This window comes from Meleagris gallopavo, chromosome 1 (assembly GCF_905368555.1).
Source record: "Meleagris gallopavo chromosome 1, MGAL_WU_HG_1.1, whole genome shotgun sequence".
Classification (NCBI taxonomy): domain Eukaryota; kingdom Metazoa; phylum Chordata; class Aves; order Galliformes; family Phasianidae; genus Meleagris; species Meleagris gallopavo.
This window is the reverse complement of record NC_139404.1, coordinates 53,260,519-53,284,593: the sequence shown is the minus strand read 5'-3', so window position 1 is coordinate 53,284,593 and position 24,075 is coordinate 53,260,519. Positions and strand designations below refer to the sequence as shown.

At 45.1% G+C, this 24,075-nt stretch overlaps 1 protein-coding gene and 1 long non-coding RNA gene across 2 annotated transcripts in view; one reads left to right on the top strand and one right to left on the bottom strand.

The window, feature by feature from the left end:
* Positions 1–19,945, bottom strand: part of NUAK1 (NUAK family kinase 1) — a 47,624-nt gene extending 27,679 nt beyond the window's left edge. Inside the window, exon 1 of the mRNA XM_085227718.1 lies at positions 19,503–19,945. Coding sequence (XP_085083844.1) covers positions 19,503–19,814 — 312 coding nt within the window. The 5' untranslated portion in view covers positions 19,815–19,945. The remainder of the gene's footprint in view (positions 1–19,502) is intronic.
* LOC146545325 (uncharacterized) lies at positions 19,938–23,840 on the top strand. Its single transcript, XR_014884308.1, has 3 exons — positions 19,938–20,033; positions 20,751–20,942; positions 22,132–23,840. It is a non-coding gene; the product is annotated as an uncharacterized LOC146545325 (long non-coding RNA).
* Positions 23,841–24,075: the final 235 nt, after the last annotated feature.

The window sequence follows — 24,075 nt, the reverse complement described above, 5'->3', positions numbered from 1 at the left end:
TTGCCTTCCTTTCTCTGCAACAGCTCCACTGTGCGTACCATCAAAATTTATTAAGGGTCACAGCGTATGAATCAAGAGCAGAACAAATGCAATATGCATTTTCACATCAACTACATTAACTACTCAAAATATTCCAGATCCGCAGAGAAAGTGCTATTAGTCCCTTTGGTACTCTCACAGCACAGTACTTATACCTCTACCACATTTCCTCGATACATTTTACTGGTTTTAAGACTTAGATAATTTAATTATAGTATTTTTAGTAACTTTACTAGTGGAGGAATTTGTACTTTTCCTAGCTTCTTGTCTTAATGAGAATTTCAGATAACTCCAAGACCTTGAGTTCACACAGAGAAACATATCAGGTTCTTAATAATGAAATCTAAAGCCTCTTACCCCACCAAAACAGGTTCAAGAGCACCCCAAGCCCCTGTAACCACAGCACACAGTCTGGCAGAACACTTTAGCACATACCTAACTTCACACATGTGACTTTTGTGGGAGAGCTCACACATGTACAGCTAAAGACGTGCATAAGCATCAAGGTCAGAGCTCAAAACTAGAGCATGTGATGGTCCCTGTGGGGATTGGTACTGAGTGATTTGATGGCCTTAATCTAGTTGCTGGAGTTTACTGCTTACGTGCATGCGTGCAAGTACACGCATACACATTTCCCATTAGGAGAACGTTTGTGAGATAAATATCCTTGACCAACAAATCAAAACAACTGTGTCACCGTCCCTCACTGGCCGTATGCAGCAGGAGCATCTTCAGTGCCTCCTCTGCAGCCCTGATGGCAACAAAGTCCCACGGCTACAGGGGGTGATGGGACAAGGGTGCACCAGGGGTGGACCAAAACCACTTTCACCTGCACAATCAGTTTGAGTAGCGGCCCTTGCATATGAACAGGTAGAGGGAATATCCTCCCCAAAACATATGGCACATGGGACAGAAAGCAAGGGGCTGTGAAGCTCCAGCACAGTCACACATTTCCAAAGGGCTCTGCATGAGCATGGCTCCTGCTCGGCCACTGCTCTATCCTCAAGAAACAGATAAGAAAGAGGGAGCACAGCTTTTGGCTTCCTACCTCTCTGTGAGTCAGCTTGCAGAGCCTGCTGGGCAGGAAGCATGGAGAAATAAGCTGTTCTCTTCAAGGCTGTAATAAATTGCCTGTCTCCATTTGCTGGAAAGTGGATTTATACTCACTCTCTGAACAGTGCAGAGAGATTATGAAGTATTTTCCAATATGCTTCACGCTTCTTTGCTTTTGTTTGGTATGAATAACTTGAACTGAGCCATAAATACTTCAAAAATATGATGGTTGCAAAGGTTTCTGTACGTTCAGTCCTATCAATAGAGAAATGTCTCTTCCTCTGTTTGCTTCTCGGCTGCTGGGCAGAACACAACAGGTGGAATTTTCTTTTACAGATTCAGACCATTGTGTACAGCAAAATATCTCAAAGCCTGAACATCTGGTAAAGGACAGAGCAGGCAGTAGGTGCCCATTTCCATATCACATTTCCATGCCTGCTGAGTCACTGCTGCCTCATAGGGTGAGCAACAGAGGTATGTTTTTATCAGAACACTGAATATTTCTCTTGATTTCAGGAGGCTGGTTCACTCATGTTTGCCTCATTTCCAGCTAAGATGTACAAACACAAACAAAGGTGCAATTAGCCACACTGCATAAAGTCCCAGATTCAAGTCTGCTGCTGCTGCTGAAAGCCAGGCTGAGCACATGAATGACACGAGCGGCTGAGCCTTCCCCAGCAACTTCTGCATGCAGTACATTCAGTCCCATTGAAAACTATCCTCCACTCTCATTATCTACCACGGCTATTTTTAGGACTGTGGCAAGATATGAACAAACTGCTTTTCTCCGCCGGGGAGGCTGTGAATTGTAAGCTGGGGCCAGCCTCTGTGCATACCACCCGTGCTCCGGACCAAATTCCGATGTGTTATTGCAATAGCCTTGCAGAGAGTTGGGAAAATGACATCAGGAAAGAGAGAGCAGTCTCCTGAGGAAGGGAAAATGGCTTGTTGTCATGGGGAGATATGTCAGAAATGCAGCTTAGCAAACAGCATTAAAAACAATTTTCTCTGGGTGCAGTGGGAAGGGAGGGTTACGCAGCCACAAACCTCTACCTTCCCGAAGCTGTGAAGCGAAGCCAGCCCCAGCCAGCAATGGGAAATGGGTGAGTCCAGCCGGTTTCACAGCTCCACTTCCTTTCCTTGAGACTCTTAGGTGGGAAGTGCAAAGTGGCAAGTGCCAGCAAGGGTGGGGAAGTAAAGAATAGGTGAATCGAGACGTGGAAGAGAGAGGCAGAGCAGAGGATGTCTGGGGGTGGGGAGAGAAAAGGCACATTGTTCTTTCTCCAGCCCCACGGCGCTTAGCAAGAAAGAATAAAGTCTGGCACCGTGCAATGTTTTTCCAGGGGAGTCTGGAAATGCCTATGGCTCTTTTTCCAGGGGAATCTGAAAATGCCTATGGCTCTTGGCCCAGACATCACCAACACAAGAGGAAGAGAAACAAAGCAATGAAATAGGGTGGCCCCCAAGGCTCTGAAATCCGATGATAAGGAGGGGAATGCTGATAATGCAGTTGCATTGAAATGGCATTTCCAGGGGTTGCGCAAGGAAGAGAAAGGAAAGGCATGGGATGGGCTGGGTAACTGTCTGGCTGCTGGATCTTCCAGGTGGAAAGAAGCCAGGAGTGAGCATCTCTGCAGAGAAGCCAAGTACTCAACAGGTTCTGCAAAGACATCCTTGTGCAGACTACTTATTGCAAGCTGCCTTGCCCACGAGTATTTATTTGCTGTGTTCCCTGATATGCAAGAAAAGAGCTATCTTGAGAATCCAATCCCAGGCCTGACACAGGAGTGAAGAGCATTGTTTAGGATGTGCTTCTGTACTGCCATCAAAACACTTCATGCACAAACTGAGAAGAGGGACAGAAGGCCACTGGGAGCTGAAGCAAAATCAGCAGCTGGCATCATGTGTTTTGTTTTACCATCTCTGAGAGTTCTCTTTGGAGAAAAAGAGTAAGGCTGATACAATGCCATTGTTTTGGAGATTGATACTTTTCAGATCCTAAAAGCCAGATCATCTCTGTGGTGATATTGCCTGGGAGACAAGCATACAACCAAACCCTAATTAAAAGCTCAACTCTACTGTTTGGTAGGTTGACCAACTATGCAATAATTGAGGAAGCTGCTCAAAGAGGGAAACAGTGCACCTGCACCCAACAGGACACTGGTGATCCAAATCTCAAGGCTTCTGACCATTGCTCTGTTCTGCAGCATGTTTTCTCCTGCCATTACATAGATGTTAATGAAGACAAAATGCTATTGTTATTTGCTTAAATTGAGGTACAATGTCACAGTGCTTCTCATGAGAACCAGGGTAATTTCACCATTATTTTCATTTTTCTTTCCCAGTTCTGCTGGACATATTTGCTCTTACTGTATATAAATGGAGATTCAGCAAGTGAAGAGGAACTAACTAATCATAAATACTAGGCAAGGGGTTATATCTCTTCCTAGTTCCCCCATCATTCACACAGAAAAATGCCCATGGAAACAAGTTTTAATGAACAGGAGAAAGCATCAGGTTAGCACATTTATGCTCTACATAGAGAAGGTGGGTGCCAGAAGGAACATGTGCAACGCCCCTCCTTCACTTCTTTTCTCACCCCAGCATAGTGCCTGTTAACAGGATTGGTGTGCATGTTTCCTGAGCAGCTACTGCCCAACTGCAAAATTCATAACCCTTCCCTGCCTTGTACCTGCTGTCCTTGGCTCGGTATATGAAGACTGACTTATTTACACCATGAATCCTCTGAAAAATTTTTCACTGAATGCTGAGAAGCCTGGCCTTGGGCTGTCCTTGTTGCCTTGGATCTTACAGCTGTGTGTGAATCATTTCAGGACTGATACTTCATCAGGAGTGAAAAGAAAACCATTCATCATTTTCAGTAGCGTTTAAAAACAAAGGTTAACAATGTGGTTATTGATTTTCCACTTTGAAGCAATTAGTTTTCAAAACAAAGAGAAAGGAGGGCTGCAGAATTCAGAAATGGGCAGGCTACTGAGGCAAGTTAGAAATGTATTGAAAAATCTTTCCCTTCCCAAAATAAAAGATTTCATACTGCATTAATGATGTCCTGCCTGTGCTGGTAGCAGCAGAGGTTACAAAGAATTTGATGAAAAGTGGAGATTGGACAAGACGAGGTTATTGGAGATGTTTGCAGCTGGGACTGCCAGGACCGGAGCCCAATACTGGCAAGTTGGAAGTCTCCGCCACATGCAGAGTTTAGCTGCCTGGAGAGAAGAGTCATCACACTTAATCTTTCTTGACAAGATCCTTCTGAATATCCAAAGATGCAATATTCAATACTTCGAAATGTTTGCATAAAACCTACCCTGCATAAAGCAGACTTCTGATCTAATTCTGAAGGACTAAGGAAAAGTGGGGGAAAATATGGCCAAGTTTAAGTTTTACTGTTGTCATGACCAGACCAATGGAAGACCATCTCTTTTCCAAAGTCTAAGAACATACAAATACCCCATCCAGCTGCCTTCAGGCTTCCAAGGAAAGTTCATGTTTTGGCACATGAGGAATTATATCTGGAAAGTAAATGGGGTAAGGGATTTCCCTTAGGCAGTGGAGGTTCATAGCAGTAATTAAAAGAAAAAAAAACTGCTTTAAAACCTCAGCTATGGATCATTCCTTAATAGATATCAACCAGCACTGAATGCCACATTCACTGAAAAGATGAAAACTGCATTTATAGTTAACTTCTGGTGAAGTTGCCAAGCAGATGTTTATTTTTGGCTTCCACATTTACAAAAGCCAAATGCTATACTGAACTGGGATTACACAAAGTCTGACTGCTTTTCTTCCAGGTTATGATTTTGTTTGAAAAAAAAGAAAAGAAAAGCTGACCACTTATAAGTAGGAAAAAACCTGGTAGCATCCGTTTCTATCATGTCTGTTTATATCATAGTTTAAATAAGGTTAGAATTGTGCAATCATTACTGATCAACTTCCAAATACAGCACAGCTTCATCCAGCACATGTGTAAAACAGGAAAAGTCACTGGAAGTGAATCATGTGTCGGTCTTTTAACTTCTGCAAGTCTGTGTGCAGACTGTTTAGCACTAATTAAATTACTGGCAAGTCAGGTTAAAGAGGAGTGAAAGAACTCACAAGCCACAAGTTTACTATTCTCAGTGTTACATGGATATTACAGATTCCCTCTCCAAAAACTGGAAGATAGATCTCACCTTCATTTTGAGGTTTGAACTCACAGCTACCACAGCTGCTGATGTAATGCAAAATGCTAACCTGGGACAGCAGAGAGGGACTTTAATACAATGTTGTTTTTTTCATTGTGAATAAGCAGTGAACCACACTGAAGTAATCCTCCACTGCAGGAGTGCATGCTGTTCAAGGCACTGATTTGGGGATGAAATGTAAAACCAAGATCCTGGCTACTTCATTACAAAACCCCAGTGCCTGGATCTAGTTCCAGATTGCAAATGACAGTCTCCTATAATTCCTCCCAATAATTTAAGTTGGAAATGGGGATATTCGCACCCTTTAAGAAACTGCTGCTAAGTATTGTGATGTTCTGCTAAATAATTGCTAAATAATGGTAACCTGAGCAGCTACCAGAGTCTCCAAAGTGATTCTGCATATGTTTAGGTGAAAGGCGCTATATCAGTGGAAGGCTGTAATTCACATTAAAGAATGGAAGGGGGCGGACATTGTCTAAACACTTTCTTGTGTCAAGTTTTTTTCCAAGAAGCCACCTGACAGTGCATTTTCATTCACTGGAAAGCTCTGCTGAAGGAAGCCGTGGGTAAACAAATGTAACTTAGCTTATTCTCTCTTTCCCTGAGGAGCCTGTGGCTTCAGAACTGCTAAGAGCTTTGCACATCTTTACAGCGTCCCCTCCGTCACAAATGCTGTCACCTGGCTTTGTGCAAATCCTTTAATTTCACTCTCCCAGTTCTGCAGTCCTTCTACAAAGGCTACAAGTTCATTGAAAGGAGAAAGAAAGTTATGGCACCATGAGAGATAGAACAGAACCTGAAAAACCTGAGAAGATTCCTTCTTCAATAAATGTCCTTCAGACCCCACAGTGCTAATGAAAACCCAATACTGTATTGTTTGACCACCTCAAACTTCTAATTAACTCGGCAGAATTTTAAAGCATGAGGAGGCATTACAAGAGTTTAGAGTTTAGGCTTTGGATTAACATTAATGAGCAGGATGCATGTGGATGGATGGTGGGCCACTCAGGCTGTATCGCAGAACATGGCGTGTAAATAGTCAGAAGGGTTAATCATAGAATCACAGAATCATTAAGGTTGGAAGAAACCACTAAGATCACCTGATCCAACCGCCAGCCCATGCCCACTGACCGTGTCCCCCAGTGCTACATCCACACGGTTCTGGAACACCTCCAGGGATGGTGACTTCATCACCTCCTTGTGCAGCCTGTGCCACTGCAGCACCGCTCTTTCTGAGAATAAATTGATCCTAATGACGCTGTCCTAACATCTAATTTTTCCTAAAATTTCTGAGTGACTATCCACTCAGAAGCACCTATACATACGATAATTTTAAATTAGTCAAAGATTCACTAAAATATAAACAGCACTTCTTGGTGGAAGCCATAGACTCACATCCTATCTGGAAAAATACTCTTGGAAAACAAAAAGATTGGCAACTGTGTATATCAAGCCTCACCCAGGTTTTTTTGCTCCGGGGCTTGCAGATCACATTGCAGTATTAAATTTATTTTTGTAAAAGCATTGGTTCAGTACTGCATTGGCCAGGCTGGATGTTACCTACTTAATGGTCCCTTTCTGGAAGGGACCCTCCTAGAATTTATGACAGAGAGTGGTGGAACTGCTACAGGGGGAGGAAAGGACTTCATTCTCCATCCGTCTCTGATTTCTAAGAAATATTTATACCTCTGAAGGTAGAGGAACCTCCTGTTGTTCTCTTTTATTTATCAAAAGTAAATTACCAGGGCCACCCTAATGGCTCAGTAGAGAGAATAAAACAGAAACAGGAACACTCCTGCTCCCCACAGCCAGTCAAGCTTGGAACAGACAAGATGGGGAGGAATGAATTACACTTTCCTACAGTGCAGTGGCTAGCTACCATGCAATTTTACAGCCTTAAAAGCACAGGTCTAGTTTGCTACAAGAGAAGTGCAGAACTACAGGCAGTTGTTATAAGCGGTTCTGGGGAAAGTTAACTTGGAGGGGAGAAATGGGGAACTGTTTCGTGTTTCTTTTTAAAGAATGAGATGGAAAGCTTTTGGCAGAGAGCTCCCCTGGACTGCGTGATCTCCAGGACTGTTGCCCCCTACTTCAACACACACAGACACCTTCCTTAGCCTGCACTTTGGCCAGGGTTGGTTGAATGAAGGAGAGTCAGCACTCAGATTTCTGGGGTCCCAGTGCCAAAAGTGAAGTTGTTAGGTAGTGCAGCAGCAGCAGCACAGGCTTCCTGCTTCGCCCTGCCAGTGACCTTCACACAGACTTGGATGTACCACCTTCCTCCGAGTGAGGAGCAATTCCCTCTCATGCTGCTCGGTCCAGAATCTCATCTTAGCAAATCCCACAAATCATGTCGTACCGAGCAAAACTATTAAAGCAGTGCTGCGCAACGTGAATTGCTGTTCACAAGGGACTGGAACAAGAGTCTGCTTAACCCACTTTGTTTAATTTTTTGCTTAAACAATCCTGAAAGGAGAAGCTGCATTGCTACTTTGGAAATCACAGTTTTCATCTCATTTGAGTCACGCATTCCTCAGCTGAACTGCAGAAATAGTAATAAGAACAGACTACCAAATAAAACTTTTCTCTACATTTCCTATATTTCCTGGAAATATAGCACTTCTGATGTTGCAAAATAAAAGCAGGCTTATTAATTTAATCAGGTTCAAGTTCTTCCAGTAGCTCCACCAAACCCCAACATCAGGCTAATCACATGGATTTACTGGTTTTGCATTTCCCCATTCCTCAAAGCAACGACATGCAACAGCTCCATGACATCGATCATTTCCCACTCATCCCTCTGTACCATTTGCACAGGCTGCATTCATCACTCACTTGCACTGCACCACCCGTGGCAGGGATCAATAGTGCTTCACTGAAAGCAGAGCGAGCTGAGCTCCCCCTTCACACTAACTGGTTGCTCCAGCTTGCTCAGAGGTGCCAACATTTACCGTGCTGTTTAAACATCATGTAGAGTTTTGCTGGGCAGATAAGAAGAATAACTTGGGTGTAGAGTAAAACAAAGATGGAGCTATTTGTGCCAAACATTCGGTTTATGGCAATACTTCATAGGAATTATTCCCTGCAACAACTGAGCTGTCATATCCTACAACTACGTCCCAGGCAGCCTCCCAGCTGAGCTCACCAAAGCTGCTGTCTGATGCGCTCTACATACAAACACCCAGCACTTCCCAGATGTTCTCTATGTAAAACATTTGGTTTCAAACACGCAGCACTTCTTTCCAAAAAGCCATTACATTTGTTTAATGGACTCACACAGTTCAACTCAAATATCCTGGAGCAGACATTTGACTGCAACACTACTCTACAAGCCCCATCTGCAAAAAGAAAAAAGAAAGAAAAAGTAAATGAGAATGCTTTACATGATTTATTGCTGTCTTTATGATCAGCCAGTTCATAAAATACAAGCTCTGCTCTACAGACAATAACACAAATTGCTTTCAAGTGTATTGTTTAGCCCTCGCCTGTGTTAAACAAATATTTCAATTGAAACAAAGAGCCAAATTCTACTCTTCGATTTACAACAGTGTTAATGTAACCGAGAGCAGCGCTACACCCACGGATATCACAGGGGATGTGATTTTTTTGTTTTATTCTCAAAGTGAGTGAGTAACGATATCCAATAATGATAACCAGTTACATTCACCACTGCAGAGTTTTCTCTACATCTGAGAAAGGCTGGAAGAAGGCTCAAGAACAGAATGAAATTCCTTTCCCCAATGAATTCCTCACAAGCAATATGCAACCCACAATGGAGAGTTTCATGGGTCACATTAGACTGCATTTTCACAAGGAGATGCCAAACTAGATGAACTGGGAGAATACAGTCACTTCACTGGGCTGAAAACTTGCAGCCTGTGTGCAGAAACAGTGTTAGTGAAAAAGAGGACTGGTCCCTGGCCTAGCTGTAAACACTGCAGTCACAGGCCCTTGCTCCTCCCAGGCCTAAAGGACTTACTGCAGCATCCAGCAGTGACCAAGCACCAAGATCCAATGGCCAGCAGGCTTTGGAAAATGGCACCATCCTCCTGCAGCACTATTGCAGCCATGAGGAGGGTCTTCATTTACAAAATGCCTACCCAAATGAGGCGTGTAAAGAAGTAAAGGCCAGGCCCAGCTAACACTGAAGCTGTGGTGCACTTTGGTTCTCTCCATGGATCTGCCAGAGACCTACAGGGTAACCTTAAGGAGACCACTTCATGCCTTCAGTGCTCAAAGCATCATGCTATACTTCTTCATATCAGCTCATTTCAACACCAGAGGAAAGTAAACTGCCTGTGCTTGGAAGAACTGCACCCACAGGGCATGGCTTGCATTGCTAGGCTGGCCCACCTACTCTTCCACCTGGTACAACACTGAAAGGCAAATACTGACCCATTTCCTTTCTGGAAAAAAATGAGAGTGACTCTATATACTAAACAGAATAACTGTGAGGCTACAGCAGTTTGTGAGGTGCTTTGACAGCAGGGTGATGAGTGACAGGCAAAAGCCCTGCAACAAACAGAGATGATAGAAAGGTCAACCGTATCAAAGGAAAAGTCAGCATAAAGGACACTGCATGACTCATGTAGAGAGATCTGGCTGAAAATGAGAGGGCGATATGGATGCCTCTCAACTGTATCCCTATGTAGGTCAGCTAAGCCCAAGCCAAATTTATCAGTATCAGAGCCAAGAGAATTACAAAAAATGGTAAAAAGTCCAGCTAAGCTCCTCCAAAAATCTAACCAAGTCTAAGTATCCCAAGTCAAGTGTCAACTACGGACATCAGCCCAAGTATCCTGCTTATTAATGAATGCTAAGTACTCGTTTGCTCAGCAGCATTGCCTTCCTGCAGGCATTTCTGCAGGTGTTTTTGTGCAGCTCTCCCATACTCCAGGCTGTGCAGTGTCAGACCACTCAGCACCCAAAAGGCTGCACCCTCCTGCACTCTCTCACCAAACACTTGTTTTTGCTGTGCTGAACCACCTGAGTAGCCCCCTTTTCCCCAGCTTCAGATAAACGCTCTATCAGCATTGTCCAGGTTGGGTCAGTACAGTGCACAGTGGCAAAAATCAGCAGAGATATGGCAATCCAAGCTCATGAGCTGATTTGCAACAAATGACGCCATATTTTCCTGCTAAACCTGTGCAAAAGATTAAATTGTTTTTTTTGATGACAACAAAATGCTGTTTCCTCTCCAAACATTCTTCTTTTCTTAAAAAAAAGGAAAATTTGTTTAGTACCAGAAGGTTCAAAGAGGTATTTTTATCCTGCCCTCATTGCTACCTCTTGTGATCAATACCACGAGCAGTATTCACACTCACTTTTTAAGTAATGCCTTCCTCTCAAATAAAGGGAGGCATCATTCAGGGGTCTAACAAATTGTAACAGAGATGAAATGTCTTTTTGTGTACAGGAAATGAGTTATGGAGGCTTTGTGATTTCCATCTACAGCAGGGCCCAAATCTTTCTGATCTGTTCACAAGCAGCTATATTTAGTCTCCAAGTCTGCAATGGTATCTTTTCACAAGAACAACGAATTTTTATTATTTTTTTTTTTTTAAGCCTAACATCCCTTAACTACTGTCTTTATTCCAAGGCAGTAGTGCTGAAACCCAAACACGCTGACTCAGCTCTCTGACACAGCGAGACATTAGCATAATTGCAAGACCCTCAAGCAGCCAGACCTCAGAAAAAAAGACATTTGGCTCCTCCAGCATTTCTGCTTAAGTCGTCCCATATGCCAGCAGCAGGGCCAGGGCAGCTGAGGGGTTCTGGGTTTAGTAGAGCATCTCAGACTTCCCACAGGCAATGGGGACAGAGTGGACTATAGAGTTCAGAGGGATGGCGAGAGCAGCTGGGATGAAGGCGAGGATGGTGAGAGCAGGGCGAAGAAGAGGACAAGGAGAGGGTTGTGTTACTGGTGTGGCTGACATGAGCTGGGGATGGAGCGAGGGAGATTGGAAGGCTGAGGAGGCACACAGTTATGGGGATTTTACATTAACCGGAGCAGCCTGTGCTGTCTTCTGAGTGAAGTTTCTGACTTCGCTGCTAAGAGCTGCAGGAGTGGGTTCTGTAGCATTGAAGTAAATTAAAGTGAATTTGCGTGCTCCTATAGATGCTCAGAACTATTCTGAACACACCAGCCATGCCAACCACCCTTCCCATAGCTGTTGTGCTGCTGGCTTTTTTTTCTTTCTTTTTTTATTTTTATTTTTTAAATTAAAAGAGAGGAAACACCCATTAAAATGTTTTATTATATTCCATTGTCTGCAAGAACGGAGCCCGACAAAAATCACACTTGAGCAAGATCCAGAGCTTGCCTCCAGCCGTGGACCAGTGACAGTTTTAAGGGCTGATGTCTTGTAAACCACCAAAGCTAGTAGCAAATCCCACCTGCCCTGGGAGAACTAAGACACTGAAAGTATTAATACTATGTATTCCTTTGACAGGGTTGGTTGATGGTGTTCGGTTCAAAATATAAAAACTACAAGAACATTAAAACAGTGTCAGAGCAATGGATAGCTACGATTTCACCCCCTCCGTCCATCCCCCACTGCAGCACACAGCAAAGGTTACAGGAGGGCCCCAACATCTATGGAACATCTGGCATTTTTGGTGTGGGTCCAGGATGTTTGATCAGGATGGCCAGACACCGCCGGCTCATGGAATATCTCACCCAGCCCCCTAGTGTTCAGAGGTCTAGGATCCTCTAATTTATACAATGTACCACGTTGCCTGTGAAGACATGGTGATAAATACATTCTGTTTAAAAGCAGATACTTCTCAAATCATAACTTGCAGATGCTCAAAGTCTTTCATGTGGGTAAGACAAATGAGAGCCATAGAGACTGATTTTGTAGCCAGGGAGTACAGGAAGCAACAGCAGGAGAACACTATTGAAAGCCTGGATACACTTATGGCTTTAATGAATTGGTCATCAAATATAACAGCACACATATGCAGTTTTACCTTGCTTTGTAGTTTGCTCCCCACCCCCTACTTTTCCCCATATAGCTAGTAAAGTGGAAATTATTTCGAGTTTAGTTTATTAAGCGAACACACATGGTACCCACATCTGTTGGAAGATATTTGAAGGAAACACTGACAAATATCATTTGCATATTTAGTAAGAGACCTTTTCATCTGAGAGGTTTCCTCTGACATACCAGCTATGCCAAGTACACTGACCCACCACAGCTAATAACAGGAGTATTTTCTATAAAATACTCCTGGGCAACTTAGGAACAAATCCTTAGGCGGGAGGCAAGAGAGAAAAGCAATACTCTGCAGGCTGGAGATCCCCACACTAACACACATCACAGTAGCATGCAAACCAAAGGTAAGGTTCGGGTTGGATATTAGGAAAAATTTATTCTCAGAAAGAGCGCTGACGCATTGGAACAGGCTGCACAGGGAGGTGAACCAGAACCCTGTGGATGTGGCACTGAGGGATGTGGTCGGTGCGCATGGTGGGGATGGACTGGTGGTTGGGCCAGGTGATCTTAGAAGTCTTTCCCAATCTTAATGATAGTATGGAAACTGTATGTTAGAGCTGGGCAATGGCAGCAGCCTCAACCCTTGCACGTGTTGGGAGCTCCCATTCCACCTCAAGCCCCAAGGCACTTCTTCAGGGATACTGACTGGTGCCACAGCAGAAGACGTGTTTGATCTCATTTTGCATAGGTAGAGCATAGAAGACAACAGTAAAGAGAACAGCAGTGTCCCATTGCATGGAACACAGCTCTGAAGAAAGGAGAAGGCTTGGCATTGGCATGCAGGTTCATGCAGACAGAGAGGTACCCAAGCATGTTAAAGGAGCCTGAGACCTAAGCCAGGAAGATGCCTTCACCAAAGCCACAGTTACAGCCAATCCCTGGCATATGCATGATGGAACTGTGTCACATACACTCTGCACTGCGATCAGTATGGCTTTATACACACTGATCTCTCTGTGCTTAAGGCTGATACACCTACAACAGTCTTCTTCCTTGGCACTGATGTGGCCACCACGTACACCCTCCTGATTCCTCTGGCCAGCAGAATTTCTCTCTAGTTATTTATTTACCAGACAAAACACAGACTAACTACGATTACAGTTCTGCAAAGAATAAACAATTGCTTCAAGAACTCCACATTCCACACGGTTTTATTCAACATGTATGACCCCAAACTACAATATATATAATAATTGCCTCCACATGGCAAATCCACATTGTGGTTCTTAAAAAATAATAGTAATTTTTAAAACACATGCCACCAAAAGACACAGTATATTTTATCCATATCTAATGAAAGACTTTGTTCAAGCCATTTCCATTCTGCAGCATATGGTGCTTTGAAATCATCTGCACTAATGCTTAAGCATTTTACAATGTTCTAAGCTGAAGGCTGCATTATAAACATGGACTCAAATTCTGTTGCGAATTCCATAGCAGAATTTGGTTAGTGGGATTAAAATAGGCCAAAATGTGCCCAAGTAGTCAACTTGAGTAGTATCCATCCCCAGTGGGATACAATGGCACAGGAAAGCTAATTGACCTGACCAAAGTTGTGCAACCTAGCCAGAAGGAAAAAGAAGTAGCAACAGTTTCTTTTAACTTGGTAACTATTCACCTGTAAGGCAGCCCAAAATCGTCCAAAGAATGTTACTGGATGCCCAAAGAAGACGTTGTTCTTTAATTTAGAAACAGATTCGACAAAGTAACGTTGACCTTACTGGCTGGTCAGACTTCCCACTGAACTCCTCTGAACAAATCTGCAGCAAGGGTTGGAGGTGCCTTCCACAGTTCGCATGCTGTAATCAGTTGCTTCCCTTTGCAGTCCTTCAAGTTGTCTTTGACATTTCAGTTACACAAGTGTTTATGTAAAGACTGCAGTCACTTAATACAACTAGGTGGTAGTTCCTATTGTGAGAAGCACACAGCATCCACAGTAAATCACATTAGATTAATTTTGGTGGGTTTTTGGGTTTTGTTTTTCCTTTTTAATCATTCTCACAACACAGATAATAACTAAGAGTGGAACAAGTAAATTAACAACAAAACCATTTGCAAGCCTTTTTACTGCGCATATACTCTTCCCAACTTGCATTCATTCCAGATCTAGAATTTCCATGCTTTGGTACAATTTCTTATTATTTTTTGTTTGTTGTTTGTTTGTTTACCCGGGTTTCACTAGCATGCCCTCAGCACCATGAAACCACGTCCAGGTTCTGTCACATTCTGAGTCCCAAGCAGCACACATTTTGCGCACCTTTAAGAAAGAAGAAAGCCATGAAGTTCTGGCACCAGGTTTTCAAGGAGCCTGCCTCACAGTGAGTGCAGAGTGGCTGGAGCAGTGCCTGCAGCAGGCTGCACACATCCCGCTGGCGCTCCCAGCTCCAGAGCAGTGAACACGGCTGCACTCTCAGCACGGGTCATGACGCTGGCATGCAGAACAAAGCGAGAGGCAGCAGCAAGCAAGTGCAAAAGGGTCGGGATTGAAGGCTGACACCAAATGTCACATTGGGACAAAAGTTTGGGGCAGTCCAGAAGCAAGGCGCAATGCAGCTCTGCAGGAGGAGGCTGTCATCTGTAGGACCCCGATGTCACATACTCCATATGGCTGGAAAAAATCAGGTGTTAGGCTGTACACTCAAGGCTAGCTGATACTTCTGATGGTTTTGGCTTTAATCTGTAAGTTTTTCTTTCTCTTTTTCTTGTATCATGAGATACAAGCCATTGTTACTATTATCCAACTGTATTATCATAGCTGTAGAAGCCACATACATGAATCAGGATCCTGCTGTGCAAAGTACTGTATGAGCACTTCACATCACAGCAGTGTTGTGTAGATACTTCCACCAGTATCTGCAATAAAGGAAGATATCTTCATAAGAACAACAAAAGATCTCAAAAAAAAAAAACAAAAAAAAACAGTTCTGCCTCAGATCTGGACATGATTCTGCAGAGGATGAGCACTGAAGGATCAAGATAAAAATCAGCATGAGGTAGTGACACTGGTGCTGAATAAAGCAGGAGTGCTCAGGATAAAATGGAAGTACACCATGTCATGATAAAGATAGCATGATAATTCACACACATAGGAGGGAAGAGGGGAATACTTGCGTTTTCTACTTGTGGAATACTTGATGTTAACATAGGCATTTTATTAATTGGATAAGTCCAGTTCTTGAAAGACACCCGAATCCTTTTAGCTCCTTGTATGGAAGATTTGCTGAGAAAACAAAGGGAATGCGTCCAGGCAGTCAGTGAGGAGCCACTGAACCAGAGCACTGACAGCTAACTGGACCCAGGGTCCTGGCTGGGCTGTCTGAGGGCAGCAGACAGCCGCTGTCCTCACAGTATCAGCAAAGCAGGAAAGAGAACTGGGACAAACGTCCTGCCTGGCTTTCACCAGCCCTGGTGACCCATAAGCATGCTTCTATGTTGGTATTCAGAATGCTTAAAAGCCACACTGCCAACACACAGATGGCTGTGCAACATGCAAGTTCTTCATTACTGACATGGCAGGGCCATTGTTGGTGCTCATATTTTATTTTTGCAGTAATACAGAGATATATCATATATCACATAATCAGCAAAGCAGAGGTCTTCCTTTTATATAATTTGCTCTTGTTTGGGGATTTCAAAACCCTGCATGACTCTCCACAATCTCCAAAGAGCACAGCTGTTTCAAAGCAAAGATGTTCAGTCACACTGCAACTGAACCTATTTCTGTTTATCTAAAATTTAGGGTTTTTATAAGCTTTTAATTTGGAAACTAATGCAATTTGGCAGCATCCTTCTACCTGCACTTCTACCTACACTTCTGTGCACACACAACTAACGGGAACCCGTCTGCACAAGTATGCGCTGCACGCCTGCTCTTCGTGCCAAATGCAGCCTGTCATCAATTCCCCACATAACTAGCGTGCTGAAGGAAGGCTGGAGAAGAATACTGCTTCCTCCACCTGCTGGCGAGGAGGAAAAACAGAGGTCCTGACTGAGCAGAAGGGAGAGACAAGGCTCCTGCAGCTGCTCCCCAAGGAAGAGAGGGAGAAAAGCTCCTGGCTCTTGCAAAGGGGAAAATCAGGCTTGTGGACAGGAGGCACCCAGCAGGAAGGGCAGAGAAGCCATCATGTGAGGGTGTAAGGAACAGCAAGCAATGCATGAGAGCTGCAGAACCAGCCAGAGAAACAAATGCCTGCCCACACTGCAAGGATCCATCCAGTCGCTGAGGACCGAGAGCCTCGGCCTTCCCCAGGCACCGCACGCAGGCTGGGCCGGAGGTGGTCAGCACACAGCTTATCTACTGCTGACATAAGTGTAGCTGGAGATTTCTTGGCTAACACATACTGACTATATAACACGAACAAAAGCTCAGTTCTTTGCTCTAACATGTGCAAGATGACAAGTGGAGAAAACACCCACAGAAACGTCAACGTGAGTGTTACTTCACAGGCCCGCGATATCATCTCTTCATCCTTACACTCACTAACAGGTGCATTAATTTAAAATATCTTAAGTTACACTGTGTATGCTGAGAGAGTACTAATGAAGGAAATCTTGCTGGGAAAATTGGGCAGCCTATACGTCACGCAGCGGGCGTTATTTAACGGCCTGCAGTCACTGTGGTAACCCATACACAAATTCACCTAAGTTGTTTCCAATAACAAACTACATGCATCACACAAGCTACCCTGGAGCTTTATGGCAGGAAACCTTATGATCACGTTTCACTGAGCTAAGAGGAAAGACAAGGAAACTACAGCAACCTGAATAAACCTGTACCCTGTTAGCAACTGCCAAATACTACTTTCATTCTAGTCAACAGAAACCCTGCTAGGGCAAGAGACCAAAGATGTACACACCTCAGACTGAGCGTCTTTACACCTTGTTTTTACTTCATTAACTCAAACTTGCTAATTTCTGCTTCAATCATGAGCTGCTTATTGTTGCCATATGGATGTCAACAAATCCAATGTTCGTGTTTCACATTAAAAGCATGGCTAATCACGCAGATATCTTCATGAAATGCCACAGAGTGAAAGAGATTGCTAAAGGATGGGAAAAGCAGAAAGGCCAAACAGGAGAAGAGCCCAGTGAAGACAGCTGGCTGGGGACGCAGTGTGACTTCCAAGGTCCAGCCTTGCAATCTGTTACCATACAGACTCAAATACCTGCTAACCACTGAGTAAAGAAAAGGCGATTAGCTAAACCAGCAGCAGAATAGGAAGCAAACAGAGCAGACCGGAGCGACCTTGGGACTCGGCTACCTGGCTGCTGGTTGTCAGACAATTTGCATGGGAAGCAGTGCCAGGAACAGAGCCAGCTCTCTCCTGCATCCCCTGCTGGACACTTGGCCACAGCCAGGCCAACTGTTAGGCCTGCTGCACATGCTAGATGTGACAAGGATGTGGGAAAGGGATGGGAAGAGGGGAACTGGAGGGAAGCACTGTGCCTCTCTGAGCAACCATTCCTGCATTGAGAGCAACCGGCCAGTTGGGGAGACCTTCAGAAAGCCAGAAGTGAGCTTTCTGTTCATTTGGACTGGACTCCTGGCAGCTTGCTTTTATTCTGTGCGCAGACAAAACGTGGGTATTTTGCATATGCTCACAGATGTTAAGTTCAAACACTCACACTGCACCACAGTTTGCCTCTAGACTAGTTAATAATTATGAAGTGCCACACGCCGAGGTTTATGTTACCGCAGTATAAAACTAACACCCCTGCAAGGATTTGTTTAGCTTCTACAAACCAGCTGCTAGAGCCCGTGTAACAATTCTACTGCACTTGAGATCACACAGGTATTTTGATTTTCACTCTCCATCTCGAGATGGGATCAACCAAATATATACATATATATATATAAATTCGGCTCAAGCCATATTGCTGCATATCCCGAGCTGCTGGTAGAGCAGAAGTGTATGATATGCAAGCAGCAGAAGGACCAGGTGTGTTTTTAATGTGGATGTGCATCTTTGCTACATCCTTTCCACAGAGAGGTCCTTCCCAAATCCAAATCTCAATTACAGTACAGTCCACTTTTTCTCTTGCTGATTATCCAAGAGTTTGAAAGAGGCATCTTCAACGTATTCTCTTATTTACTGCATTGTGTATGCAACTCCAAAATTATCTTCTTACAAAATAATAGTAAATAATACAGCCTAAATAATATAGCCCTGGAGCTTTTGTTAGCCTGAAATTGTGAGACAGCCAAAACAGCAAACTTTAAAAACCCTGCACTTGGAGTGAGCATGTGCAGAGATGTCCATCTCTGGTTTCTCTTCAGCCAGCCTCCAAATGAGCTAATAAACTGAAAGCATACATGATCTGACTCCACAGCTTGGCTGAAACCTCAGTTTCACTGTCGGCACAAAGATATTTGGTTGCAAAGTAAATGTTTCTTATTAAAGCCAGCGCATCTACAATTTCTTTTGCTGTTTTACAGTTGCCTCTGCCTCTGGGTGCGTGCTGAGCTCACAGACAAGCAAAACGGGAAGATAAATGAAACAAAACCTGTAGTGTCACTGGGGAGATGCCTTGCTTTTAGATGAAGCCTGGTGAAAACTCGCTTAGTCTGCTTCACATAAAGAGCTAGGCTAAGACCTCTTTGAAAAAGCATCTCCGGGCAGCTAATGCCTGCCTCTCGCTTGCCGGTCCTCTGAAACCGAGAATGACACGAACTCTGGCTAATGCGTGCACTTCTCCAGCCGCACTTCTGTGCTCCGGTACCGGCAGGGACACGCCGAGTTCGGGCAGGACTCGGGGCTCGAGCACCGGCGCTGCCGAGCAGTGACACGGATCGGGGAAGCCAATGGCGCTGAGGGTTTTTTTTAGGTGTCAGCAACGTTCAGGTCACAAAAGTATGACCGAATGACGGCGTTTGGAGCTGCAGAAGCGATGCCTGCCATTCTGACAGCGCTTTGTAAGCGGTATCGGCTGACTGGGGAACGTGACAGGTTTCCAGTTGGGAAAGAGTAACTATGCACGGGAGACCCGCGTGTCAGAGTCGAATAAGCACAGCAAGCCACCCTCTTTTTCCAATAACATCATTTCTAAACGCACCGATGAGTTGCCACCCACCCAGCCACCCCACCCCCCAAAAAAGGGGAGCTCCTGCGTAAGACCGCGCTGCGCGGAGCCCCTCGGACCCGACCGGCTCAGCGAGGAACGCCAAGCGGCGGAACCCCGGGGCAGCCCCTCCGCCCGCCTCACTCACCACTCTGCCGGAGAACCGCTCGATGGCCCGCTTGACTTTGCCGTAGGTGCCTTTGCCCAAGGTCTCCTGCAGCTCGTAGCGATGCTTCAGGTTGTGCTTGTGGTGATGCCGCTTCACCCCCTGCTGCTTCCTCGGCCCCGCCGCCGCCGCCGCCGCCGCTACCCCCGGGGACGCAGCCTCCCCGAGCGGCTCCTCCATGGCCGCTGCCGCCGCCTCGCCGCCGCCGGCCGGCGCGGAGCCGCAGGAGGAGCAGTGGGGCTGCGCGGGGCTGCTGCTGCCGCTGCCGCGGGCGGCCGCCTCGGCGCCCTCCATGCCCGGCGGCGGCGGGCGCTGGTGTGATCGCCCCGCCGGCCTCGCAGCCTCTGCCTCAGCCCCGCGCCCGCGCCGGCACCATGGGGCGCGGCGGGGCGGGGCGGCGGCGCCCCGACATCCCCTCCCCTTCCCCGCCGGCCCCTCCGCCCCGCCCGTCCCGGCCGCGCCGCCCCCTCGGCGGAGAGAAGGCAGGGAGGGAGCCGTGTCCCCGCGCTGAGGGTACGCGCTGAGGGTAGAAGCTGCGTTGGCGGGGCCGGGGGTGTGCGGGAGCTCCGCGGTGGGGCGTGAGCACCTGCGGAGCGGGTGTGCGGCCACGCGCTGTGTGGAGAGGCGAAGCCGTGCCAAATCTGAGTCTGGAAAGTGTATTTTTTTTTTCCAGAAAACACTTTAATTTTCCCCAGTAGCCGAACGGGCGACGGTTTCCTGTAGGGTTTCCATGTAACTGGAACGCACAAACACGGGCACACCCAGCCCCTGCCTGGCAGGGCCCACATAGTCAGCGCTGCCAGGGCTGTTTGCCATATGGAGCCCACTGTGACCCAGTGCTGCTGTGGTCCCCATTCAGGCAGTGCAACGTCACAGACACAAGCTGAGCAGGCTTTCACAACAATCTTTGGAAACCCTGAAATCAGAGAATCACAAAATTGTTTGTGTTGGAAGGGACCTTTAAAGGCCATCTAATCCAACTGCCTTGCAATTAATAGGGACACTCACAACTAGATCAGGGTACTCAGAGCCCCTCCAGCCTGACCTTGGATGTCTCCAGGGTTGGGGCATCTACCGCCTCTCTGGGCAACCTATCAGTGCCTCTCTGCACTTAGTGTAAAAGTTTTCCTTATATCCAGCCTAAATTTCCCCTCTTTTAGTTTGAAAGCATTTCCCCTTGTCCTATCACAACAGACCCTGCTAAACAGTCTGTCCCCTTCTTTTTTACAGCCTTCCTATAGATACTGAAAGGCTCAGGCCTCTCCCAGAGCTTTCTCTTTTCTGGACTGAACAGCCCCAGCTCTCTCAGTCTGTTCTCATAGGAGAGGTGTTCCATCTCTTGATCATTTTAGTGGCCTCTGGATGCACTCCAACTGTGTCTCTCCTGTACTGAGGACTCCACATCTGGACGCAGTACTTCAGGTGAGGTCTCACAGCACAGAGTAGAGAGGCAGGATCATCTCCCTTGCCCTGCTCTCTGCACTTCCCTTGATTCAGCCTAGGATATAGTTGGCTTTCTTGGCTGTGAGGACACATTGCTGGCTCACATCCAGCTTCCCATCCATCAGTATCCCCATAAATGTCCAAATGCCTACCAGTACCCTTATCATGCCTCCCACACTTGGTTCTAGATCGCTGGGAGACAGGTTATCGGCTTGAGCCCCCGAGCCTGAAATGCAGCATCCCTCACAGACTGCACTGCAAACTGTCTGGTCCAAAGCAGAAACGGCAAGAGAAGCCTGCTTCTCTGTTACCATACAGAAAGAGAGCCGTGTCCTCCTGCAGCCCCTTTCTTTACTTTAATCGTGGAAAGGATGAAATCTTGTCAGAGAGCTGGCAGCACAGAATGGTGCCTTTGTCTGCCACAAGGAGTGACAAACTGTCTTGGCGCATGTTCACCTCAACACAACTTCACTTAAATAGATTAAATCTGACTCTCAATCTCACCAAGTGCCAAAGGTGCAGCAGTCTGTCCAGATGACAGTCCTGCCTGGCTCCTGCAGCACCCGAGGCAGCTGGCTGTGCCCTGGGTGCCCCCCTGGGGTGGGAAGGAAGCATGTATGGCTGCAGTTGGCCTGGGAGCTCCCTCTAGGCTGAGCTTAGTATAGCCTCCTGTGCAGCTCTTGGATAATCCCAGCTATTAAAATATATTCCATTATGTTGCATGCATGAGTATTGTTAATATTTCTGAGATTATTCTCTTTTAACTACCTGGAGACCTACAGCACCAATTCCACAAGGAAGTCTGTCATGAGAATCATTGCTGCATACTATGATTGATACAAGACATAGTAAAATAGCAGAAACTCCAAAATGAAAAATGCCATTTTTATAATGGAATAAGCACAGGTACTCCGTAGCATGCAAATGCGATGGTTCCTTTCAAATCTCCACACTCGGCAATGTGAAGCCAGAGGGCATTAAGCAAATTAAGTGTATAAATTAAAACTGGGCACAGGAGCCTTTCTGTGCTCGCATGAAAAAATGGAAATGGAAAATAATGATAAAATAGAGAAGTGTACATAAGATGAAGTGTATTGCTGGTACGTGGAAATATTTCCTTTTCAGTTGTAACATATTGTCACCTTTGCAATCTGTATTGTCATTACAGGAATAAAAATCATGAGAGCAAATAGTCGAGCAGCGCCTTTTACAATGTCTACAAGAATACCAAGAAGTAAAAACCACAGAAGAAATGAGAGGCGATGATAGAATGGAGGTGGACAGTCTTAAATATGGCTTTTTCAAGATATTTTGCATCATTCTAGCTGTTCGGTGTCACTGTACGAAATGCAATGTCTCCTTGTTTCTGTCGTGAACAGTTGGTGAGGATTTCAGTGCTCTGAGTTTGCAGGCACCACCAGGGGATTCTTCATTTCTGACATTGTTATTTTATGTAAATGCTTTTCTTTATTCACAGAAGGAATTATCCTCCCATTGAAACCAGTAGATTTCTGCTAACCAGCTTCAAAGGAAGTAGGATTAGGCTTCAATTTGCAAAATAGCATTGCAGAATATGTTATACCAAATCTGAAATATATCAATGATCAGAAAAACAACAATAAAACCACTGATTTCAGTGGGCTTATCTTCCTTAAGTCAGTGTGAATTGGAGAAAAATCTTAAGATGGCAACATGTCAGCAATATAAGATTATCTTAAAACTCAGTACATTTTTAAGATTAATTTTTGCTGTGAATTTTCAAGCAGCACAATTTCTTTGGTATTTGACATTGAGACATCCTTGCCGTTTAATATTTTCAAGCAAAATGCAGCTTGCTGGATCAAGTTAAAGTGCTCAGCACTGTTCAGCCTTCAAATCTAAAGATTGCATAACTGCAAATATTTGGAAGATGCTGCCAGGCCAATTCAGAAGACATTCCCTCAACTGAACTTTCTCCTCTCTATGAGCTCACACTGATAGGGAGCTTTTTGGCCGGATGAAGTGAAAGCAAGCTAATGTGCTCTACTCAATGATAGGGATTATCCTGTAGAAGGAGATGCGCCTGGCATCCATCTGCTTCCTGCAGCAGGTATCTGCATATTATCTGCCGTGCCAGACCACATGCAATCCTCAAAATTGCGTGCTCTATGGAAATTACAGCAGTCACGCCAGTTCAGGATTAAGGCTGTAACGCTCATTTTCTCTGTAGTGATTCCTGTAAATCTTTACCTTGACAAGTAGTTGCCTTTTGAGGTGTAGCTCAACCAGGCAGTTATATGTCCATGAAGCATATTCTAAAATTCCATTTAGAAGCCTTGACCTTTCCGCAATGGATTTAACCAAGAATTTAGGCAATGACTATGTTATCATCTTTTCCTTCACACTCATTGTTTTTTTCTGCTAGTTGATGTGAGGCACAGAGGATACCAACCAGCTGGATTTACATCTCCAGGTCTGAAATTCATTTACATATTTACATATGCATATATGTAAACACACATACAGGATTTTAATCCATTTCACATCTGCTTTTCCATACTCAGCCAATTATGCACAGTTCCCAAAACCTTTGCAGTGCCTACACTGGGGCACTCAGTGTGGCTGACCAATGGGGAGGAGGTATCCAAAATTCACCAGTGAGAAAACTAACATGTAGATGCTGAGGACCAGTTTTTCTCCTCTTGCAGCATACAGGATTTCCAGAGGGATTAAGCGCGTGCATTTCCTTCTTCTGTTGCTTTCATATTTCTTGTTCAGCTTTGGTACTCCTTCAGTAAATACTGGTGATGGTATAAGTGTTTATTGTGTTATTTATATATTACTTTCATTAAATAAATGATAAAGCTTCCCTTCTGCCTCCTGAACATAAATCCTTTCCACATTAAAGTCCACTCACATCAGCAGGCTGTAAAAAGGAAGCCCAACATTACAGCTTTCAGCACCGTTGGCAGGAAGGTGGGCTGGGGTTGCTGGCTTGCACATGTCACCAATGAAAAGTGCAAAAAAAGAAGCGACAAAAGTCACTAAGTCACTCAACAGCATGCTGCCCTCCTCTCATCACTTCCCCTCCTTACCCTTGGTTGCCTCCCTTCCGCCACAGCTGGGTTTTTTT